General features: G+C 40.0%; 1 protein-coding gene across 1 annotated transcript; it reads left to right on the plus strand.

The window, feature by feature from the left end:
• Positions 1–507: 507 nt before the first annotated feature.
• LOC104619527 (dual specificity testis-specific protein kinase 2-like) lies at positions 508–23412 on the plus strand (the record flags this gene model as incomplete). Its single annotated transcript, XM_010285437.1, has 7 exons — positions 508–654; positions 11124–11206; positions 13240–13315; positions 14897–14980; positions 16097–16183; positions 20044–20179; positions 22400–23412. Coding segments are annotated over 7 exons (1626 nt in total), but the record flags the coding sequence as incomplete, so codon positions are not given.
• Positions 23413–25637: the final 2225 nt, after the last annotated feature.

Here is a 25637-nt window from a genome sequence, read left to right on the forward strand (position 1 = left end):
GATACAGCAGTAAAAAAGTGTAACTTACGGCAACATCATGTAATATTTTTCTTTGCTGCTGCTTCAGTTTAGGGAATTGATATCTGGGAACTTGATCAGGCCCTGTGATCTACACTTAGATACTTAGCCCTCTCTTTGTTGATTTATTCTGCCAGCTTCTCATCCTCTTTGCCCTTATTTTCCTCACACTGAAATGAGAGGGTGATACTACATTCTAGGTGTTTCTGAAGGGTCTATTTAAATACCAATATTTAAACACCATAGAGGCAATGCAATGGTGGCTGTTGCATGCATCTTTAACATAAATAAACGCACTACTACAAGTGGTCAAGGGAGACATTTTCAGCCTCTCTTGATCTGTAAACCTTGTGCCTGCTTAGCCTGTAAGAAAAAAAAAACTTTTAAATGGGTAGCTGTGCAGAGGATGCTTGTATAATGGTGAATTTTACATTCCTAAGAGTATGTGAAGTTAAATAATTAATTACAAATGTTGCTTTGTCTTTCCAGTACATCAACTGTGGTAACCTGGAACAGCTATTAGACAGTAACCAGCATCTGCCCTGGACAGTGAGGGTGAAACTGGCATATGACATTGCTATGGGAATCAGTTATCTTCACTATAAAGGCATTTTCCACCGAGACCTTACATCGAAGGTACCGTTTATAAAATGAAGGGAACTTTTTAATGAAGGTACTATAACTGGTTGGTTGGTTCTTTCTCTTCCTTCCAGCAGAGAACTGCAATTATATAAGGGGTCATCTAAGATATTTTGAGAAACAAATTGAAATACAGTTTATAGGATTAAAACTTTCTTCAAAATATGTTGATAGTTTGTATGGGAACTGGAGAAATAACTATCCTGAAGGAAGATCATTCCTTAAATGAGTTCAGATTAGGATTTCTCAGAAAGCAGCTGCAGAGTTTTTAGTTATGAATTACGGTTCAGTAAAGTATTTAAATCCCTGGATAATTAAGCGTACCATTCTAACATTTGGAACAGGTCAATCGTATAAAGAACCCAAACTGAGGAGATTATTATGAACGCACTTTAAAATCTCCTTGTTGTTTAGTTTCCCCATGTATTTCATGAATCTTCTTCAGTAGAAAGAGTGACCTTTTGGTACTAATTCAGCATTGTGTTGTCCACAATCCTGGTTTATATTTCTTTCATTTCTGAAGTCAGTAAGATCAAACTAGTTTACCTAAAATTTTCAAATTTCAAAATTTGCTCCAGAAAGATATATCAGTGGCAGAGTTTTCAGTGAACATAGATTTGTTTGACCTGCTTTGGTGACAGCTTGTATGAATTTAGCTGGCTGAAGTAGCTATCTAACTCAAGCTCAGCTAGAAATACTGACATAGGAGTGCTAAGCTCTGTGAACAAATTGCCCCAGTATTCACACTGGGTCTTGCCATCCGTTGCAGCCTGTGCTGAGGGCTTTGCTGTCCTGTCTGTCCTCTTGTCTGGAGCTAATGAGCTGGTTTAAGCTCACTGGGGACTTGCAACATGAAAGTACTCCAAAACGGTTCTTGGGAAGACTTCATAATGTTGCTTCAATCAAAAGTATCTGGAAGAATGTTATCTTAGCCTAAAAAGAACTATTTTTAACATTAGAAACAGCTTTTAAAAATAAAAACACAGCATAGTGTGTTTGCAAATATGAGTGACTACTAGCCATCCAATTTTTTAAAGCTGCCTCAGTGCAGTGTTAAACAGATGAAGGATGTGCATTTAGCCAAGGGGAAACAAAAATAGTTCAATGGGTAGATGAAAGAAGTATTTCAGTGAAGTAATAAAATACCTCCTTGAGTGTCCTTTTAAGGGAAAGGTGCTGAATTCTGCAAGGAAGAATATCAAATTTATGAAAAATGCCCAGGCTTGGAGCCCTGTCACTTTGACATGATACACTCAGAAAGCTCCACTTCAGTCACCTTGGAGCGTGCGGATAAGAGATGTGTAAAAATAACTGAAAGATAACTCAGTGTTCCCCCTTCCCCCCTTTTTTTTTTTCAGTTCAGGATGTATTTTAGTACATTTAGAAGGGGGGAAGTCGAGCCACTGCAAGGAACCAAAGTAACTAAAGAGAACTCTGTGTCTGCAGCATTTATCATAAACACGTACTGTGATGGCTGGTCATATGAAAATTCATTTCCTGAGACCTCTGTGAATGCCTTTGTTTAAAGCTTTACATAATTGTATGTCATTCTCTGGAGCTGCCCTACCAATGCTTCAATGTTATCTATTGTTGAATGTCAATTGTTTAGAAAATGCACCTGCTGGGAGGAGTGCATGATTTCACTGCAACAGCAAACTCATCAGTGGCCACAGGAAGTAGTAAGGGTTATTAAAAAAAAAAAAACCAACAAACAACAAATCCAAACAAACAAAACAAAACAACAACAACAAAAAAAAAACCCAAAAAACAAAAACCAAAAAACACAACCAGAAAAGTACACAAAAAACCAACCACAAACAACAAACCAAACCCTAAGAATTTATTAGCAGTTATGCTATATTTGGATGATTCTTAGCACTAAAGGTATAGTATGTATGGGGGTCATATTGGAAGCTGTCAGGATAAAAGTTTGTCATCAGCTATATTCTGTATTTTCCAGTTCCTTGGTTGTTGGTTTTTTTTTAAACATAATTTTTAAAAATTTTTGAGGTGATGTATGTACTTGCTTGTTCTGTTTGGGAAGGGAAGCAGATGAAACACCTGGCCTTAAATGCCCATGTACTAGTGAATTTTATTAGTGTTTTATTGTATTGATGAAATATACTTTAAAATTAAATCTGTTGGGCAAATGACACTCTTTTTGGGAAAATGTTCGTCCTGCTGGATGGCTAAGTTTTAAATAAGTCACTTTGGAAGAAAGCAAAAGAATTAAGATAATAACCACAGCAAAAAGCAGTCACTGAGATTTTCTGCCCCTGAGTGTGGCTTTTGGCTACTGCTTGAAGAGATGCCTCGTATTTTACCAGGTTTGTACTGGTGGTGGGATGAGTAGTCTTCATTCTTACTAGTAAATAGTCAATGTGTGAGTGAGCTGAAGGGAGATACGATGGGCTCTTTACTTGGGAGATAACCTGTGATTGGACTGGCTAAGGGCAGGTTCAATACTGTTCTATATTGTCCTTCTTTCTCCGGTAAACTTCCGTAATTGATGTGATGGCTTTATTAATCAAATGAAGGCAAAGACAAAGATTTAGACATCTGCAAAAGTCAGAACAGACACTGAGTTTGCTGGGTGTGGGGAGAGGGAGGTATTTTTTTCAGAAAACTTGCTGGCCTTGACTGAACAGAATGAAACAGAGTCTTTCTGTGCAGGAATGTCTCCATGCTTTACCTATTATACTTAACACAATAGCCCACTGGAAATTATCCCTCTAATATGAATTTTACTATAAAAATTATTTGGGGTTAATTTAGACCCATACTTCTGCCTGCCACCTTCTGTTTCTGGCAAACCTCTAATTCCTGCAGCTTCCTGGAGCATGTGGCGTGAATACACAAAGTTTATTTTGTCAGTTATGGCACCAAGTTGTCTTGCTCTGACAGTAGCATTGTATGTGTCTATGTACTGGATGCATAAAATCTTAAAGAAGTAGAAGTTCCTGTCCCCTGCCAATCTAAGATTGAAAAATAAGTAGTTTTTACAATTAGTATACAGCAGGGTGATCTCTCTTCCTAATTGCACCATGTGGAGAGTAGCAGAACAGCATTGATACTGCAGAAAGCCAGAGGGAAGAATGGTAGAGAAGAGTAGATGTAGGTCACTATAGTCGATGTGGCAGCCCATGGGGGATGTCAGCCCTGACATCCCACTGGTGCCCTTCCTGCTGCCCTTCTGTCAAAGATGGAGGCAATGCTTGTTAGAAGAGCGTTGTGCTGCCCAGACAGCTGGTACTTACCCACATTGTGAGCAGCTCAGTCCTTGGGCTCTGCGCTTGGGCTGCTGTAGCTGATCAGGCTGGTCTTCCCTGATAGACAGCAAGAGCCTAACTTGAATCTGTCAGAAGTTACGAGTGATCAGATCGGCTGATTTAAGCCTGCAGATAGTAGGTGTGTAGGCAGGGTGATGTGTACATTTTGTAAGGCAATAAATGTTGTGTCCTCACTTTTGACTTGTTGTAAAGAGATTCACGCAGAGATTAAGCACACAGACATAGATGGATTATGACAGCCAGCCTTGCTGGCTCATTCCCCTACCCATATTACTGCCAAGCCCTGTGAATTGTTTTTATTCTGGGCTCATTGCAATGTGCACAAGAAGTATTTAGATCCTGGAATCATGAGGATTTTCTTTGTGTTTCAGTGATTCTCAAGGAGGTCCGGTTATGAATTTTAGCCCCGACGGCCCTAGTCATAGAAGATGCAGTCATTAAACCAGAAATGACAAGTTGAAGCATTGGAGGTGTTTCAATAGGAATCAGTGGATTGTGAAAAAATTAATCTGACTTCATTTGCAAAATTCTGTCTTTTGCTACCTACAATTAAAATAACTGTTTAGGAAGGCACAGGGAAGTGTCCAGTCTGCAAAAAGAATATAGCAAAATCCTTTTGTACCTTACTCCTCAAAAGAAGTATTTTACTACTACACAGAGTTCCTTCAACACCTTGTTTACATTGTATTTGCACTGCATTCAAACCCTGCACCCTTGGCAGCTTACACCAGTGACTGCCATATTATCAGTGAATTTATTCTTACAGTATCTCTGAGATAAGGGAGGTGAATAAACTCAGTCTTACCAGAACAGATTAAAAAAGCAAGAATATTGGTGAATATTTGGTATGTGTCTCAAGACTGGAGTATTTGGCATTTTACACATGTTTAAGTTCAAGGCAATGTGCTCGCTGACCTCAGGGGCAGTTGGAAGTGTACAGCACGTATAAAATACTCACGTTTGACCCCTGGAGGCAGAGAAAGCACAAGATTAACAACAATCTCTGAAAGAGATTGTTAAACTAGCTTCCTTGCAACAGAATCCTCCTGTGATGTTGAGGGAGGCCAGAATCCAAATCCTGGGGCAACATTGCAATGGTCTTAGCCACAACACAGAAGACCTTCATTTCCAGCCCAGCCTTTCTTTTTCATCTCTTCCCAACCTTTCTTTCACCCTACTGCTTCTGTGTCAAGAGTGGCCAGAATCCTGAAGATAGCAGTCCAAGTGTTATATGCACAGCCCCAATTCACTGTCAGCATGAGTCCATTGCGTGCACTAAAAAAATACAGGTGCCAGGTGGAAAACTGTCTGTGTGATCTTGTAATTAAAGGATTTACCATAATACATTTGCATAAGGGGAAGAAAAAAAGTTCTTGAAGGAAGTTTGACATCCCATCTTTTGTGCAATAGTAATTCTTTAATGTAGCATATATTGTGTGCAACTTCCTACAATTAAAAAAAAAAAAAAAAAGGAAAAAAACAGGGACATTATGCACTTCATTTGCAGGGTTAGAAGTTTGAAATTCATGGCAGAAGTGTCTGCTGCTTCAGTTACTGCAGTAGCTAATACATGAAGTATTATTAATTCGCATTTAGTGCTACTGTTAATTAGTATTGCTAATACACATTGTCTGTTTTTGCTGCAGAGCAGGAACAGGGAGAGGAGCAAGAGGTACTCCTTGGCAGTAAGAAGCAAACATCTAGGAGTCTGCCCATTTTTCCAAGACCGATCATATCTGCTCTGTGACTATCCAGTCGTTTCTGCTAGTGTACAATCCAGCTCCTGGTCAGGCTTTTCATCTTTGTTCCAAGGCTTTTTCTCTCCTTTCTGCTTCCAATTCCTGTCCCCAACCTTATTGTTTGATCTCCTTGGCTGACAGTAGTTACTCTCTTCCTGTTGCTCCTGCTTGATGCTTTATCCAAGCTACCTTTCTGCATTCTGGTCATCGGTACATTTAGCCATTTCTAGCTCTCCCCCTGTTCTGCTGCTCCAGGTTAGCTCTGTGTATGTGTCTGTAACAACCCCCCACCCCACCCCTCTGGCTATGCCTACAGTTCGTAGGTCCTTGTAAAGGTCTTTAGGGTTTTTTACCCTGGCTCAAGACCCTGGTTTTGGTCCCTGCCAGGCCCTAGCTTGGACTCCTGCTCTGTCTTGTCACCTTCTTCACTCTTCCAATTTCCCCACATAGTAGATGTCCTGTCCCAGTCAGCTTTTTGCAGGAGTGGCAAAAGGTGCATCTTCCACACAGGTCTGGTCACGTTTCAAGTTGAGAACACGCCAAATCTGGGTATGATGCCATAGACTAATATTTTTTGAGGATTTTTAAAATGTTCATGGTTTCAAAATTTGCTTGAAACATGGATTCTAAATTTGTTCTTCCAGGCAGCTGAGCTCTCTTAGCTGAACACCACTCTCCCCAAAAACCCACTGCCACTCTCAATAAAAACAAATGGGCAACTCCCCAAACAAATGCTTTTTAGTTTTACAGAACTACGTACAATTGAAAACAAGGTCTTATAATCAATACTAGATTGTGAGCAGTTCTGGAGTTTATCATCTCCATTGATGATAAAATCTATGACAAAATTCTAATCTCTACACCTATATATATATTTTAAAAATATGTATGTGTGTGTATTCCTGTCATCATGTGTTTTCACTTCACAGTAGATGTGTAATGGCTCACCTTTCACTCTTTCACTGAAAGGGGAGTAGTGCCATTACTATGGGACAGAATCATGCATGTAAGCAATTACTGTGGATTATCTGATGTAACATAAATTCACTGCCTTTGGGCTTGAAAGTGACATACCCTGACTTCCTACCTTGTATGCCGTTTGCTTGTTTAAAACAAAATAAAACCCAAGCAATGAACAAAACCTTTGTCTGATGAGTCTCATGCTGCTGCTGTTGTAAAGTCCCCTTTGTGCTACAGTAAGCTCTCGCCTGGATATTTTGCACTGCAGAGGAGGGCTTGCACTGGAAAAAAAATGAGCTGTTACAGATGATTATTCTAATGATAGTCACAATACTGAACTTGTACTGGTACTTTGGAACCCAAATGGAGCCTGTCCCCTAAAAGTAATGGTTTTAGTTTCAAAAGTGTACCTAGTATTGTAAACTTCCTGTTGTACATTTAATTGTCAATGGTGTTCCTCCTAGGGATTAGCACTTTAAAAACCAGCTGATACATCTCAATTGGCTTTTAAATATTTTAATTCAGTAACAGTCATCAGAGGGTTGCAAATGACACTGCAGTAGCATTCCTGTGTTTTCTAGAGTGCAATAAAATCTCTAAGGACTTTAGCTTGTATGTCATATTGTTTAAAAAAAAAAAAAGGGCAATGGGTTTTCTTCATCTAAGCAACTTATTTTTAACTCTGACATTCTTGAGCCTATTTTCATTTTTGTTTATGTAAAAGGGAGAGTAGAATATTGCATTCGTCTTAGTGGGATTATGCTGTGCAAAGCAGATGTTAAGCTCCTGTAACACACAAAGGAGGCTTTATGTTCTTTCACATCTGTCTCTGCATAAACAGCTCTGTTAACTCTTCAGGGCTCCTTGCATCTATTAAGAGACTGCCTCAGGAGGACTGATGGGGTTCCTGTTTCGGGGCGGGGGGGAGAACATCAAGACCCCAACTGCCCTCTTTAACTGTGTGAGCTGCCAAGGGAAAGAACATCCCTGTCTGTAGAGGTCCAAAGAGAACACATGGGAAGGTCATCATGTTTTATTGCTTTGCAGCTTATACAAACAGTGCAATAATAAGTCGAAAGCATTTTCTTAAAGCCCATATTGTAAAGCTGCTTGGCATTTCGCCTCTCAGCCAGTTCTTGAGAGGTTCTTTGCGCTAGAGAGGGGTTTGAACTCGTGTGTCTGTGCCAAAAATCCAGTAATGAAACTTCTTCATACCAAATTCATACACATATTTTCTTTTTTGTAGAAACTGAGAAGTATCACTTTGTCAGTAGAAACAGTGCAGTATGCTCTTTTGTACTTTTCCTACTAAAGTACCATCTCTAGCTTAAATTTAAAAGCCCTTTTCAACCATTTAGTTTTCAATGAAGGTTTGTCCCTATTTTGATACTGATTTATCTTGGTACTAGAATGTGGATGCTTAGAAATGTCTTTCACTGAGTGCATGTGAACTACCAGTTACTGTGAGCTGTGTAAGTCACCTTTTAATGAATTGCATCTTAAATGTGGTATCTAAACTGTCTGTGCTGTGGATTTGGTGCAGTATTGTATAATGGCTTTACTAGGGTGGGAAGGCTAGTAAACACTAGCCTTGAACACTTCGAGAATCTCAGCACAGAATGAAACATCACCATCTGCAAAACTTTGTCCTGAATGAGCAGTACAGGCTTGAAAGGGGACATCTGACCACGCTAGTATCTGTAGAAGGGCTTTACTACTGATTTTGGTAGGAATAGGCTTCCATCCTTTCTGGGTTCCAGGCAGTTGGTGCTTAGCTACGCAAAAATTTGCACCAGTTGAATTAAATCAGTTTAGTTTTGCTACAGTGAGCAATTATAGTCACACTGGCATGTTTTTGCCTGGTGCATGTCACCTGCCCGTGACTGACTGATCTATATGTGAATAAAAAAGTCACTCTTGTACTGGAATATGTATCCTAATGAATTTAAATTCACACTCTTCATATGCAGACAAAAGACAAGCTTCCACTAATGAGAGAGAATTGTTTAGCTTCCTTCTTTACGTTATTTACTATTGTGCAGCCCACCACAGCAAACAGCTGATCAGTACTTTATAGCAGAAATGTTGCCATAGACATTTCCCTGTTGCCTTGTCCTGGTGTACTGGCCTGTCCAGCGGGACCTCTGGACCCCACAGCGGTGGGCTGTCAGCTCTGTTTGGTTTCTCGAAAGGTCTGCATTGAACGGGAGCCTCGCTTTGCTGCAGGCAGCTCCTGCTCATCTGGGAAGGAGCTCAGAGCTGTCAGGTAGCATTACTTGGCAGCTAGATTGGATGCGCTCTTGGTTTAATTTATGATTTATCTAGGAATAATCTACTTGTATAATAGTTCAATGCTGTACGTGAGAGCTGAGACTGCCTGGGGCTTGATGGGGGGGTAAAATTGTTCATCTTCGGTCGGTGATGTATTGATGTCTAATGGGATGTGATTGTATACTGGTAAGAAACTGAAGGATAATTTGAAATTTGAAATCAGGTTGATGTTCCATTTAAGCCTCCTTTTGGCATCAAAGCAGCCTTGTAAATTGTTGCCTATTTTAAGGTCAGTAGAAATGTTTCTACATATTTTTAGTTATGTTGAAAATAGTTCTTAGTCTGGATTTAAATGTTTACCTGAAATGTAGGAGAGCAGGGGTTATTGGAGAATAACCCTAATCCACAAAACCCAGAAGGTAAAATGAACTACTGCAGTCTTGCTACTCAAAAGGAACAAAATGTAAATAGTCAAAGGTAATGCCAGAAGATTTTAAAGAGTTCTTTCATGAATCATAGAGGCATTTTTTTTAAATGTCGAATTACAAATTCAATTGCTAAGAAATCTATTGCAGAAAATATCCTGATAATTTGCTGCATAACCTAGTATCAGTGTTCTTGTACACTGCAAAATCTCTGATGTCCTCATAGACTTGTTTCTGTGTGGTACACAATGAAATTCCACTTGTCTGAATCATTTGAGTAAGATTTTTCAGAAAAGTTTTATCCTTCTCAGTTTTAAGTCCACTTACAGTGACCAAATGTTTAAACAGAGGCAAGCTGAATGAATGTGCTCTTTGATAAAAGATAACAAAGCCCGTAACTGAGAAGCTTTGCTGCTCCTTGGGCAAGCATGGCTGATTTAACTTGGTACATGTTTATGAATCCCCAAACTAACTGTACTTATTATACTTGAGTCATTCTAAACAAATAGAACTTTGCATCTCAGGAGCCTGGCATGCATTTCAAGAAGCTGGCACACATTTTCTTTATATGATCACAGGAGTGGCTTGCTTAACCTTTTAATTGGCAGGAAGAAAACTCACTTCATGGCCTGAGCCACAGTCATCTCTGAATAATGTAAACAGTGATGACCTGAACTTGATCTTTTAGACAAGGGATTCGCTTTTCTTGGTAGTTGTATTATACAGACAAGCTAATGCTCTGGGGTCAGCGAGGGGCTTTTGTACATCCAAGCACAATAAAGCTAGAAAGTGTTTCCTGCTGTTTAGCTAATTAATGCAGGGTACCACTCCGCAGGAGTCAGCAGTGGTTTTGCTCCTGTCACTGCTATTGTGCTGCCTGCAGAAGGATATGGAGCGAGGCATGTGGTAAGGAATGAATTCTGTGTCTTGCTCCACCTATTGCAGGGCAGAAAAAAACTTAGGGAAGTCAGTTATCGATTCATTCATGAGAAGGGAAAAGATATGGTACTGGAATGGTCAAAGCATGTTTCTTAGAGTTGTAAATAAATAACAAAAATAAATTGGTAATACTCTGTGTGTTACGTGATGCTGCCAGACCAGAATTATCTGTGTGTGTCCTTAAATTGCCCTCCCTCCTGACACTGGAGGGCACATCTGAAAGGAAAAGATTGACAGCTTTTTCCCTATTAGACTTTTCCCTTAAATCATGTTTTATGATGTACTGTAGAATAAAGAATTTTATTTGAGACTTTAAAAGCACATACAACTTTGTCCCATCTTGTATTTTCTGATGCAAATCTACTGCAAAGCAGCGAGTTCCTATTCAGTAGTTAACATAGGAAAACAGACAAAGACATTTAGAGTCTGCTCTGATCTTGTATTCTGGTCAGGTACAGGCAACTTTGTAAAGAGAAAATTTAGGGTGTTGTAGTGAACAGTGTGTATTGCAAACTTGAGCAGTAAGGGAGCTAAATCATCTTAATTCTTCTTAGAACCTAGCTGGGTACGTGCTGCCGGTGGCTGCCTGCTTTCTCAGCAAGTTTTTAAGTGGATTATTAACTAAATGTAAGGCTGTTTGCAGCATCTTAAGTTTGACAGACATGTGATTGTGCAGGGGGAGGGTAGGGGAAAAGGGTGGTTGCTTTCAGACAAAAGCTTCTCATAAATTAACGTCTTCCAAACAATATCTTGTAGTCTTTTTCCATATTAAAAATAAATAAAACAAACATTATATGGGTTTCATGCCCAGACAATAACTCTTACGTTGTTTTTTTTCCCAGAACTGCTTAATAAAACATGATGAGAATGGATACTCAGCAATAGTGGGAGACTTTGGTTTAGCAGAGAAAATTCCGGATCACAGGTATGTGAATTAATCAAAATACAGCGAGAGTTGCAGTGTGATTGCAGGTCAAGAAGCTCTAATGAGCCACATCCCTGAAGCCATTATTGCATTCTGATACAAAATTTGCAAAAAATATCCTCAGTCTTCAGTCTAGAACTGCATGCTGGATGACCAAAATGTTCCAGCCTTAATTACTGTCCATTTTGATAGATTTAGGGGTGACATTTATTCTTTGAAAATGCTCCAGTGAGCAGGTGATTTACTGAAGCTTTTCAGTAGATCTTCTAAGTAGGTACTGAGGAATTTTTGTTTTAAAAAAAAAAAAACCAAACAAAAAAACCCAAAAAACAACAAAGCAAACACAAAAATACTGTCCAGCATTCTGGATTGGAATGATTTTATAATAAATGTCCTCTGTTGATTCTGAACAACTTTAATTAGCTTAGCTTCTTTCCATTTTCATAAACAATATTCAGTGGCATTCCAGTATTATTCTTTTTAACCTCTGGGTTAGTTGTTAAGATCCAGGTTTATAACAAAGAGAGATTAAAATTACTGACTAACAGTAGCACACCATCTCATTCTCCCTAGGATGAAATTATAATCCTAACTCATTTGAGGAATGCACAGGTGACTGTCACAAGCTATTGTCACAATTGGAAATAGTCCATTTGTCATCCCTCTGTTAAGGAGATCAAGGACAAGGATTTCATTGTTCTCTCTGTATATTCAGTTGTGTATTTCAGAGTCTTCTGACTGTGAAATGTGCTGTCAGATTTTCTCCAGTGTTTGCTTCTGTGTAAAATAAATAAAAGCCTTCCAACTCTTTTGACCGCAAAGAAAACAATAAAAGTTGATCTCAGCTATGCACTGTTTATACACTGCACATATCCTAAAATGGCGTCTTGGGAGACCTGAAGGCTTGCATTATGTTGATGAGAGATTGATCTAAAAGTTTTACAAAATGAACATTTTAATTTCCAAACTACTGATAAGTGCAGCAAATTTGTATCTTGTACGCTCCTGTGGAATTTCTGTCCTTTAAGGTGCTGAAAGCTTCAGCTGTATGCATATGAACCCATCACAAAATAAATCAGGAAGGCACCACAGGTGCCTTAAGGTGTTCCTCATACCCAGTTTTGAGATGGCCTGAAAACTGAGAGTATAATAATAGCGAAAGCTGAGGTAGCTTGATACTAAAACAAACAACATAATCAAATTGTTACATTAACCACCATTTTGGTTTGATCTAGTCTTACCCCCATTTTCAAACAGTTTTATTGTTTCTAGTTTACTGGCTAGCAAGCCATGCTATTTGAGGCTTTTTTTTTTTTTTTTTTTTAAATAGGTATTCATTCCTTCAGGGTCAGCTGTGTGTCAAGCTGGAGGCCTCTCTTAAGGCCCCAGTATTCAGCCATATGGAAACATTGCAAATTTTTCGAATCAGCTCTATTCTCATTACTTTTAATTTTTCCCTATTAAATTTTTCATTATTAAAGGATTCATGTGGTCAACCTTGACTTTTAAAAAAAAAATACAGTTTGCAAACAGACTGTGCTGAATACTTTGGGAGCTGCTTATTGGTATACATGTAGGGGTGGATACCTGCATGTCTGACTGCATGAATGGAGAATCTGACATCTAGCCTGAAACTGATGTCCACAAACCTTTCTATGTATAGATGAAGGAGCCAACTCTGCCAAGAGCTTGGAAACCAAAACTATTGAACAACCGTGACCTTAAAATAGTTTTGAGGGTTTTTTTTTAAGTGGCTAGACACTTAGAAATGAAATAAAATATGAGTAATTGATTGAAGCTTTCTTTCTTTCACCTTCTCCTCCTGCTATTGAATGTTACAGTGACTCCAGTAGAAAACCAGTGTAAAATACAGTATATTATGGAACCCACTTGTATCGACTTCCCTCTGGTGAAAGTTTCTGCATGTATTTGGAGTTACAGAAAGTTGGTAGCAATGCTTGAGCATTTAATTTATGGTTCTCCTCTCTCCCCCCGCTCCCTCCTTTCCCTCCATCTATCCCATATGTATATAGTGAAAAGTTACCAGTGGTGGGCTCACCCTTCTGGATGGCACCAGAAGTTCTCAGAGATGAACCTTACAATGAAAAGGTAGGTACATGATATAAGTGTCAGATGTTTCTCTTCAATAGCTCTATACAAGATTAAGAATTTCCATAATATTAAAGTTATCGTTTATTTGTGACATTTCTGAACTCGGTAGGTCATTCAGACTAAGGGAGAGTGTGAGCTGAATAGCTAATATTTTTAATTCATGGTGTGGATTCTTACCTGGAAATAGAATTACTTTTGCCATAAATCTCTGTTACACTATTTCCATTCTGAAACACCCCACATGCAGAAATATGGTAATGGCTTGTTGACCTAAGACAATTTAATTACCTCATGGTAATTAAGTAAGTCTCATGAGAAATGTAGTGAGGTTATTTCCCTGACCATACGTTAGTGAAATCTGGGCAGAAGTAAAAGGTCTGTGAACTTGTACAATTTTTTAAAATTAAAATAAAGTATCAAAAAATCAACATTTCTCAAGGTAAGATACCTGGATAAAAATGTTCTCCAGAGTTTTCCTATTTCTGACACTGGGAAGCATCCTCCTTCCAGAGGAGGATCAGATCACACTGGATTTTAGAAATAGTCAAGCTCTTCCTTACGCAGGGTTTTCTCTCTCATATGTAACATACTCCAGCCCTGGATAAAGCCCATACCCTGTACCTTTTCATAACTAGTAGTCAATAATCTGTTTAATTGATGGTACTTTTAACTTGCAGGAGAGTGGTAGCTACCTCAGTAATGAATGTAATAATTACCATTTCAAAGCTTTGTTAAGATTTCCAGTTGACCCAAATTAGTAGTAAAGTACTCAAATCTGTGGTGCTACATTTTTCACTATAACCCTAGGGCATGGAGAACTAAAGAGGAAGCAGGTCTCATACCTCATCAGCATAAAAGGTGACATCTAAGGGATGAGGGATGCCAGCTTCTGCTCTGTACACTTGTATTCCATGTTCTCCTAAATTTTATTACATGATAAATTCAAGTGGGTGGAAATCTGAGCAACTGTGCAGCTCCAGGGGTAGTCAGATGAGAGATTACTAAGCGTCATGGAAATGTCAGTGGAAACTGATGCTGGTATATAGTGTTACTAGCTATCTCAAGCTTTGGGAAAGACACATTTCTCCAGAGGTGCTAAACTGTGAGAAGAGAAAAATGTAATTTTTCTTAAAAACAGCTTCAATATTCTGGATAAGCTGTGATTCTAAACCCACTTTCTAACCACAGTGATATATAGGCATGTCATGTTTTGGCTATGTTTTTAATTACTCCCATCTGTAAGACATCAAATGCAACTTTACCATCCTTTATGCAAGGAAGGATTTATTTTTTTTTTACGCTGCTGAATTAAGAGTAGTTTGCTGGGTTTTTTCTTTTTTTCTTGATAGAGTTTTAAAGTTGTTATTGCTATTTGTGCAACAAGAATGCTTTACCATGAGCATGAGTTTCTTTACATGGAAAATGTTAGCTATAATGCAGTTGCTTAGTTGTAAGGCTGTGGTATTGGTTTAGTTGTTTCATGATAACCATTTGGACTAAGGAGAAACTCAGTGGCAGATAAAAGCACTCAGTATTCACAGCTGAACCATGTGTCAATTTATTTTTTTCCTCTCTCAGGCAGATGTGTTTTCCTATGGTATAATTCTGTGTGAAATTATAGCAAGAATACAGGCAGATCCAGACTATCTCCCTCGCACAGAGGTAAGTGGTTACGTTTATAACATTGGTGGGAGGTGGTAGGTATGCCACGATAATGGCTGGCCTTTAGAACTTCCTTCACTGCCACCAAAGATACGATGAATAGGTGTTACATTAAAAATAGCCTGTTAAAGGCTTTTGTTCTTCTGTGCTGTTATTGTAAGAAGCTCCATCGAAGACACTTTCACATAGACTGTCCAGCTGCAATCCTCATGCAATCCTTTCTGCCCCTAACTGGCAGAACATTGAGAGCATTGCAGTGACCTTCCTTTTGTAGAGTGACAGCTCATACAGACTTCTTGCCAGATTCAGAACAGAGCACTTTTGGCACACTGCATCCGCTAAGCAGCTCCTCCTTGTGAAAGGGGCAGGAGCTATGTTAGCAGCAGCTAAAATAAGCTCACCCTTAGCTGTGACACTGTGCTAAGCACTGTGGATCTGAGGTAGAATCAACTAAACTACTTTCTGCAGTTGCCTTTTGGTTGAGTCCCACCTGCAGGGCCAGCTTTTGGCCCTCTATGGAGGGGCTTCCAAACTGTTTATCCCGCTCTGGTCCTCTGGTTCTGAAAATGCAAAACTGCTTAGGTCTTGAACTGCAGTAAATACGCAGAAAAAAAAAATTGTTTCTCTGCCCTTCAGATTGTAGAGAAATGCATTTAAGAAACTGGGTAATTTGTATTACCAGTCTACCATCCACTGAAAAATTAACCATTTTAATTGATAAATTTTCACCATAGCAAAGCTGCTGGTTTTATAGCAGGCTGTTAATTTACACTGTGAAAGTCACCATGGTGAAACATTATAGTATGAGATATTGCTTCCAGATCCACATGGGCAACATTTCAAGTGCAGTGGATTGCAGTTGAGTCCAGGAAGAAGAATGGGCTTTGAAGTCAGTTCATTCTCTTACAGGTATCTTGTATCAAGCAGTCCCCATTGGGAATGCTGCAGTTTGGAGTGTGCATGAAGTTTTCTCAAAATCCTCTATATGTGGCTGCTGAGAGAAGGTGTTCATGGTTATTCCTGATAACTGCATGTAGGGACACCCTGAAAAGAAGATGCATGGGGCTAGATAGTGGACCTAATTTCTATCTTTCTGCTGTGTTTTTGTTTGTACAGAATTTTGGATTAGATTATGATGCCTTCCAGCACATGGTGGGAGACTGTCCCCCTGACTTCCTCCAGCTGGCCTTCAACTGCTGTAATGTGAGTATCTTACTTGAAGGGGAGAGGCCTAAATTGGGGTTCTTTAAATCCCTCTGGCTTTTTAAGATAGAGCTTAAAGCATTTCACAGAATCACCGAATCATTAAGGTTGGAAAAGACCTTTAAGGTCATCAAGTCCAACCATCAACCCAACACCACCATGCCCACTAAACTATTCTGAAGTGCCACGTCTACACATTTTTTGAACACTTCCAGTGATGGTGATTCCACCACCTCCCTGGGCAGCCTGTTCCAATGCTTGACCACTCTCTCCGTAAAGAAATTTTTCCTAATATCCCATCTAAACCTCCCCTGGAAGGGGAGGGAATTTACAGAAGAGACTTGAAGGGCCTACCTGTAAAAGCAGCGTACATTCTGATAACTCAGAAAGTCCCTTGCAGTTTTTATAACCCTTCCCCTTGCAAAAAAGTCTATCTTGTGTTTTTGCAATTCTGTGTCCTATCATGCCAAACAGGTCTGGCATACCTAACAGCTTCTTGCAGGCTGCTTAGGCTGATCATAACCAGTTTTATGCTATTGACACTGGCTGGCCCTCGGGCTGACAAAATCCAGCTGTTATTGTGTACAGACCTACTGAGCTGTGAAGAAAGAATTCTGAGTTGTTCTCACAAACAGAGGGGACAAACAAATCAAGAGCAGGCACTAAACTACTCTAAAGTTTCTACATGCTGCCTTTTGGAAAGCAGGATAAACCTCCAAATCCCTAGTCTGTGTTCCAGAAAAACAAACTTGGACACAAATGATTTAATATCAGGAAGGCTATAGGCAGTGTGCTGTGTGGAGTAAATTTTATGCCAATTATTCAAGTAAAATTGTGATAGTGCTTCATGGCTCCTCGGCATGAAAATTCCAAGGAAGTTGATCTCCCTTGTGGGTATCCCATAACAGAGATTGCTAGTACCTTTGTATAGTAAACTCGTTTATATGAAGTAGGAGAACCTGTGCTTCCACTAAATTCAGCTGAAGTTGGAAATGTCCAGTTTGCACAACTTAAGCTGAGGCAAGTTCTGAAAAATTTATTGCACAAAACTTTGCCTGGGACCTCACAACCAGGCCATGCTGGAGCCAATACCAGCACTGTGTCCAAGTGAGTGTTTGTAAGAAAAGCCTCAGAACAGGCATTTTTTCCCCCTGTCTGTTACTGATCTTTCAGGCTTTGTTTTCATGTCAACACTACTGCTGAAAGAAGCAGTCTCCTCGGTTCACGCTCTTGATACTTATTTTTGCCCTGAGCGCTCTCTTTAATTTGTATTAGTACAAATGCACATACTTGCTCAAGGGGAGAGCAGTATAAAGGTGAGGATGTGAGCAGGTGGGGGTTGACTGCTGCTCTTGACACAAGATAGCGTAAATTAATTCTAAAAATCTCTGTGGAACTTACTCTGGACAAGCTACTTCACTCCCCTAATTTCACCTTAGTAGAGTGGAGCTTGCTCCACCAGGACAGTGGTAAGTCTGACTCATGTTTATGAAGTGTTTTGACTACGTAAGCACTAAAGGATTTGGTTAGAGGTAGGATTTAACTTTGGAAATCTTGGCTCCCACCTGTAGACTTCAGAAATCGTGCTGCATCCAAACATATGGGCATGGTTCAAAGCAACTTTTCAGCACAGGTGAAATTCGCAGTAAAACTGTACTTGTGAAGAAAGGGGAAGTGACTGATCTTATATTCTCATGTAAGAATTTGTTGTGTTCAGAGAAAAAAGGATTTTCCTCTGCTGATTATCATCAAATGCTGCTTCCTGTGTAACAAATGTCCCTTCCCTGAATTGAAAGTGGAAATTGCTGTCTTGTGATCAAGCCATTAATATGCTGATTTCATTGTGGGGCATGCTGTAATTCACTTACCACTTACCTAGCAGAAGGAAGAAGGTGGTGAACAGATAAGGCTTTCTTGTATCATCTTAAGCATGCTGTGCTTCAATAGTAGGTGATTTGTGTGATAATTTGTTCTTAGATATGGACGTTTATATAGCTTTTTATTATTTAATAGGTCAACAAACAGTGTAAACTGTATAGCTCAGCTGATTAGCCGAACTAATGTGCAAACCCCTGGGGTTTTCTACAGCCAGGAAATTGTTTTAGGGCAACCTAAGAAAACCAGTAAAAACTGGTATGTATGAGTAATGGATTAAAATTTCTTTAATTTGCTGTTATAAAGCATTTTTTTAAAAATAAGTATATGCAAGGAATTCCAAAACTTATGGCTTCCCAACAACTATAAGCCTACTTGTGCAAATGCTTATAAACGTAATCGTGTATGATCATGCAAAAAGCTTACCAGGATGAGCTGAGCTGTGGGCAACTGCTGCCTTGAGGAAGAACCTTGCATTTGAAACTTGTATTTGAGTAGGATCTGGACTGCTCAGGCAAATGAGGCAAATGTTGCTCTAAGTCACTTATCCATTGCTGCTCCTGCACTGGATCTTACCTAGCACAAATTAAAATAGCCAGAGAGCTCTTCTTGCTTTCGGTAGCTTGCAACAACTCTCTAAAGCTTCCCAAATTAGTAAGCTTGTTGGAGTACAAACTCGAGTGCTTTGGTGTTGCCCCTGTCCTGCTCTTGCAGTGAAATAGGGAAAGCAGAAAAAGATGTTTTCCTATGCTAGGAAATTCCAGCTGCTGCGTTCGAACAACTTTCTTACTGCTCTTCAGCTCTTCAAGTGTGATATGTCTGGTTTTTATTACTGTATGTAATGAATTTTTAGCCCTTTACCCCATGTTGCTAGAAGTTGTTCTGGCATTGCTGACCATACCAGTTCTCTTCAGAAAGATCCACCTCGTAGGACCTGCAAGGCGGTATCAGGGAGGTTTTTCGGGTTTGTTGTTTACAAAGCACCACTGTTCCCTTTGTACTAGAGGTGAGATCTGTCTGGGCTTGTCTGCTCTTAAACAGCCTTAGAGGGCTGCAAACAGGAATGAGGTCAAGCAGAATCTTTTTTAATAGTGTAAGGAGGTTAACTTTCAGCTGCTGAATTAGACATTGCTACCTACAGTAGTTAAACCTGTAACATATATGCAGGATTAATGTTCAAAATGATGAAGTTCCTTCTGAGTTACTACTTAAATTAAGATGCTTGCCCTCTAGGTGTTAGACTTTGTTTAGAGATCCATTTCAACTAGGGTGAATAAATAAATACATACTAATAAATACAAACTGAATACATACTGATGACTGGGGGTAGTATTTTACTTGGGCAAAGATAAGATGGACTTTCTTTTATTGTATTACTTTGTCAAATTATATAACCAATCTTACTTGCTTTAAAGACAGACCAGTACACCGAGTAGTAAGGCTAATTAACAGATGGCAAGATACAACATTTTGAACTTCAAAATCAGCAATGCCATTGAAGTGGGTTTTAATTAAAGCCATAGGGAGATGATGGAAGAATTACAAACTTTTAAAGAATGACATAGCCAAGTTGCTCTGTTTAATCCTTATTGCTTCAGGCATGTTTTGAAGTAACATTGGTATATAATCTCTGACTGATAACTGGAATCCAAAAAGAAATCCTTGAACTATGAAAGCTGTTTAAAACAAACCAACCAACCCCTCTCTGAAGCCCTGTATTGAACAGCTTCCCACCTTTTCAATTTAACATGTGTCCTCCTCATAGAATGTTTACAACCTGATAATTAAATGTGAGAGCTATAATTGCCATAAACTGGGACAGAATACTACTTTTCCCCTGCTTTACTTAGTTTTTCTGCAGTGACAACACACTTAAAACAGTCTTGAATTTCCTCAGTTCCTTCAGATTGTCCCTCTCTCTATTGTGTAAGTAGAATAGTGTGGACAAACACATATGAACTTACTTGATTTGTGTGCGTTCACAGATGGATCCAAAGTTGCGTCCTTCATTTGCTGATATTGTCAAAACACTGGAGGAGACTTTAAACCGCCTAAGAAATGAGGACTCGGAGAGAGAGAGAAAGTTTTTGAACCTTGACAGCAGTGAAAGAAAACCCAAAGGTAAGTGCCTGTTTTGTACAAAAATTGCTGCAGGCTAACAGCAAGAGTGTACAGTGCTTCATAGTTTGAAGACTTGAGATTTCAGCTATATATGGTGGTATTTACAGTTTATGAATGATTTTACTCAAAGCCTGAAAATTTTTCTGGATCAATGCTACATACTTTGCACTGCACAGCGTCCTTTGGGAAAGAACAGCTAGCTGTTTTCTTAAAGTGCCTCAAAAGATTCTGCCTACAAGCTCTTGAGGGGAAATTTGGATTTCATTTGGGAATGGTTTTGTAAGTTGCTAATAGGATATGAAAATCCATGAACTTTGGCTTTGTCCCTACCATTCTTAGTGCATATACATGATTTCTGTGGTGTATTTTACATGTTACACTTAGAAGCTTCTTAAGTTCCTTCAGGATGAAGAGCAGAGAAGATGCAAGAGTATTATAAAGTACCTAGAATACTCTGACAGACTGGGGAAAAGGTGAATCCCAGATCTGCTTGGGAATGCTAGTCTTGAAGGGCTTTCTCTAAAGCTGTCGAGTGCCACCTGGTGTGGGGAGCAAACTGCAACCAGTTCTTGTAGGCTGGGGCATATTCTGATTTAGGTATCTTTTATGTTAGTAGACTTCTGGCATTGGAAACTTATGAGTACAGTAAAAATAGTTTCTTGTATTGTGTATATATAAATACACAGTATATATACATATATGTCTATCTGTAATACGGTTATAGATTGAAATAAGTTCTGTATTGCACATGGAGTGCATACATGTGGTAGTTCTCCCATACCTGGAAAGCATCTAAAAGAGGTGCCAGTTAAAAAGAAAATTTTTTTGTTTGTTTGGATTTTTTTGTTTTTGGAGGTTTTGTTTTATTTCTTTTTAGTTTGGTTGGTAGGGCTTTTTGTTTTTGGTGTTTTGTTTTTTGTTGGGGGTTTTTTTTTCTCATTTTCCTGGCATTCTCCCTTTGGAGTACGTGTCAGATTTGCATTTTCTTGGAGAAGTGTTACATGCTGTTCTTTGACTTGCGTAGTTTTTCCTAAGTGGAGTGACTACAGTCTAAACTGTGGTGGTATCAAAAAGGAAAAGTGGAAATCCGTATGTGTTTATTCTGGAAATGGTAATCAAAAGAAGGCACCACTTCTTTATATCTGTTTGTTATTACTGTACCACAGGTCTTCAGAGGCACCTTGAGAACCAGTGGCAGATGCATGTTCCAAAACTCAAGGAGTTAGCATCTTTTCCTAAAGCTACTACAGTTTTCCCATCCTGTTCTAGTGATACAGCTTTTATTTATTTTATTTTATGTATGTGTGAGTGTGTGCACACGCAAATAAATACACGCGCATATGTACAACTTAACTCCTATTCATTAGAGTCAAACTCTCATATATCCCTAGTTTCTGTACTGGATAATGTACTGAATGAAGGCGGGGATGGAATGATTTCAACTCTCTATATATCATGAAGAGCATTTATTTTGGCCTTAGAATTCCTTTGGTATGTTTTGTACTTGCTATCTTTTATGGTCAGTATCATCAACAGATCTTGGGCAACCTCTGCTGGAAGCCAGATAAATCTAGAAATGTGCAAATTGTTTTCTCGAAGACCACCCTGTGCTGCCTCTGCTGTGTCAGTGTACTGGCAGCAAGGAGGTTTGAAGTGACCCTAAAATACAGGGCTTGGATAGAAGAGAGAGGGAAAGACTTCTTCATTCCTACCGAATTTTTGTACAGTTTCCTTTCCTGTGTTTTTTCTGAAGACAATGTTGTCTTGCCAAATTAGCATCCCCCATAATGTGGGTGGCAAATTTGATCACAGAATGATAAAAAAAGCAGTCCAGTTTCACTGCCTAGGGAAGTAAGATGGCATTAACTGAATTTGCATTTCCTCAAGTTTTCAAGATGACTTTTAATTAGCCTGAGGCTTCAGTAAAGAGAAGAGAATATTTTAAATGTAGTTTTGACTGCCTTACATTTAAAAGGTCCTGTGGACAGGGCTGCCAAATCTCCACATTTGAAACCAATAATACATTGAGGAGAAGGGAATGGTGTCCTTGTGTTTGTGCAGGAACTTGTAAGGAATGAGCAAATGTGTGCTTACGGAGGATACTTTGGAACATTAGAAATGTAGCTTTTTCTTTACAGTTGTCATGAAGGCTCTGTGAGTGAGCAGACATGCAGGCATATAGCTTGTTTAAGCTAACAGTTTTTCTTTTCTTCTTCTCAGGGTCAATTGAAAAAGGACCAGGAGTAAAACGTTTGAGTTCCCTGGATGATAAGATCCCACCCAAGTCACCCCGTCCACGTCGGAATATCTGGTTGTCACGCAGCCAGTCGGATATCTTCTCCCGCAAGCCTTCCAGAAAGATAAATGTGCAGGACCCCTACTATACGCCAAACAAAGGGCTAGGCCGGAAAGTTAATCCCTTTAGTGCCCGGGAGGACCTCAAGGGCGGGAAGATCAAATTCTTTGACATGCCAAGCAAGTCAGTGATCTCCCTTGTGTTTGATTTGCATTCTCCAGAGGCAGGTGGAGGCCTGAAAGCTGGCCAGTCCCAGTTCCGGCAGGCGTATAGCACAGACTGGCAAGAATTTTCCCTTCATCCTGCGAGGAGATGCAGATCACTTCCGCTTTCTCCTGAATTGCCACATAAGGAATATGGCCTGTTTGGGGGACTGTCTTCAACTGTCAGCAGGTGTGACCCCACCCAGCTAAGCGCAGAGGTTCGGCAAAAGCTCCTGAGTAGCAGTAAATATGGTGTATCAGAGATTCCTCCCTTTCAAGCCAAGCCTCACAGGCCAGAATTTCTTCCTGTACCAGGACAAGAAGAAGATATGGACTGTTCAGATGGGCCAGTGTCCCAGGAGGAAAATGGGGTTTGCCCTGTTGAGAACACATGTGGAGATCCAGCATGTAATCAACCATTAGTGCTGGCCCAGCCTGAGCTGCTATCTTACAAAAAACTCTCCATTGAGAATTCAGTGAACTCTGAGGGACATGGCTCCTCACAAGTGTTTGCGGGTTGTCTCCCTTCTGAAGAGATGGAGGTGGAAGATGACCTACTGAAAAATACTCCACTAGAGTCTACAAAGCCTCTGTTCAGTGTTAGTCCTTCCACTGAGATGAAGAGAGAGGCATGGCCCTTCAGGGAGCAGGATGGGGACAGTCCTGCCCTGTTGTCTCAGACCGCCTCCAACATCTCAGCAAGTGGCAGCACACAGTCAACTTGTGACATATGAAGAGAGGGCTCAAATTGAACGTGTCCTTGAGGGAACGGTTGTTCCCAGTCGCTTAAACTGTGTTTATAGTTCTGGGCTTCACATTTGAAAGAGACATGGCAGATGGTAGAAACTGGCTGTCAAACAGGTAGCTGCAGACAGCATCTGAAGAGACTGATTATTTTAACTTTATTTCAAACTGTGCTTATTCCTTTCCCTGATTTGCATTAGGAGGGTGAACTACTCCAGCCAGAATGGCCACGTAGGCCCCACAGTCCTTCCAAGAGGCAGCAGCCAGAGCAGGCACCGTGTAAACAGTTTGACCTGGATTCCAGCTTGGAGCATCTCAAGGCCTTAAGCTCCATGTTGGGTAGAAAGAGTGACGCTTAGGTTTTCCCGCTTCCTCTGACTGACCAGCTGCTCTAAACTACTGCAGATTTTGCATTAACATTCTGCAGCAGTGCACGTGAGTCGGAGCCTCTGTTTTAGAAAGAGGCACAGAGATCTTTCAGAGCTATGTTGAGCAGATAGGAATGCTCTCTGGTCCCAGAGCTGCTGTGAATGCTGTTGCAGCATTAAACAAGCTCTTCCTTCAAAACCAGCAAAACCAAAACCTGGCATGCTGGTCACAATCTGCAGGCTGAGTCACATGACAAATACTTTGCAATTAACAAGAAGAATCTGTTCCCTGGTGTTTCATTTTCCCTTGGGATTTGGTAATGATGTGTAATACATTAGTGCAGGGAAGCGGCATGTGGTAAGCACCGCTCTACTCCTTGCACAGCTTTTCATGTACCTCCACCCCAGTGTGGAGGAAGATTTGCCCAGGGCACAAGAAGAGAGCCATATGCCAGGCATTGTAATTTCTGGGCTTCTGGGGAAACTTCCAGTGAAAGTACCAGTTCTACTGAGCTTTTGCGGGGTGTGGGGCACTTACCTCTGAAGAGCTGAATGGACATCATGATCTGTTTCTGCAGAATAGTTAAATACAGTATCTACATCACAGTTGACTATTACCACTAAGCTAGAAGGGTCACATTCATCTCCCTCTCTGGTATGACATCCCATCTCATTGACATCACTGCAGTAATGATGGCTCCTTATTTAAAACCAGACTGCTTGATAGAGGACAGGAATCCCCTGCTCAGGGGAAGTTGCCAGCAGTGTTGCAGCCACACAAGTGCTCTTGGAGAGGATAGACAGTAGACTCACAGAAGGGCTTTGAATTGTCAAAGTGAAGAAAATTAGCTTCTCCCAAATCAACTTTTTTTCTTCTACAGAAAGAAGCTGTTGGTTTCTCCTGTCACTGAATAGGATGATCTTTTTTTCTTTTTTTTTTTCCTTCCCTCTGCCAGTAGGTACAGGTGAAAAAAGCAGCTGCATAAGCTTTAGTACTGCTTGCAGAAATCAGCAACAAGAGACCCCCACTCTGGGATGTGATGTACAGGAAAGCTTGTTCTGTGATGTCCTGTGCTTTTTCTGATGAACATCCTGCGCTTTTCCACTATCATTGTCCCAACAACATAGGATTTTTAAAATTTTTTTTTGAAACCTATATTATCATTCCTAACTGAGATATTCATTGTATGCCTGCTGAGCAGATGGTGATGCAGTGGAGACCAGAATTTCACCCAGGTAGCCTGTTACCCTCTCTTCCTGCTGTCTTGTAAGGATGGCAAAGGTAAGCTACTCTGATGGAAGCAAGACTATTCCTATTCTTTTCCTATCTCAAAGAAAGGATGAAGGAGGATTTTTTCTTTCTTGGATGAGATGCTTATCTTTCCAGAGGTGTAGGTAACTATTTTGTGAGTTATGACTTCCTCGTGTGAAATATGTGTTAACCTGAGCAGCTGTTATGCCTTTGCAGTGGCTGCAAAGAATTAAATGTGAAACCCAGTGTCGCTGAGGTACTTAGCACAGGCCATGCCAGATTAGGCAGCTGTTAGCAGTTTGAAAGAGAAAGGGCCTGTTCTTACCAAGATCACCCCTTTTGACCCACACCTCTCTGCCTCTTGAAGGTGCCGATCTGTAGAGTAGTGTCCTGGGAATCCCGTCTGCAGAGTGCAGAGCAGCTTGTATGGCTGGCACTGTGTGTGTGCAATTTCCTTGGAGGATAGGGAAACAGTCAGCAGAACTCAATTGCCAGCTAGTTGCTTGCCTGGTGCCTGCTTTTTTTTTTTTTTTGCCCCACCTTTTTTTTTTTCCTCTCTTTTTGTCTTTTATAGAACTGTAATCTTTCAGGAGGG

This window comes from Phaethon lepturus, unplaced genomic scaffold, assembly GCF_000687285.1.
Source record: "Phaethon lepturus isolate BGI_N335 unplaced genomic scaffold, ASM68728v1 scaffold43480, whole genome shotgun sequence".
In the NCBI taxonomy this organism is placed as follows: domain Eukaryota; kingdom Metazoa; phylum Chordata; class Aves; order Phaethontiformes; family Phaethontidae; genus Phaethon; species Phaethon lepturus.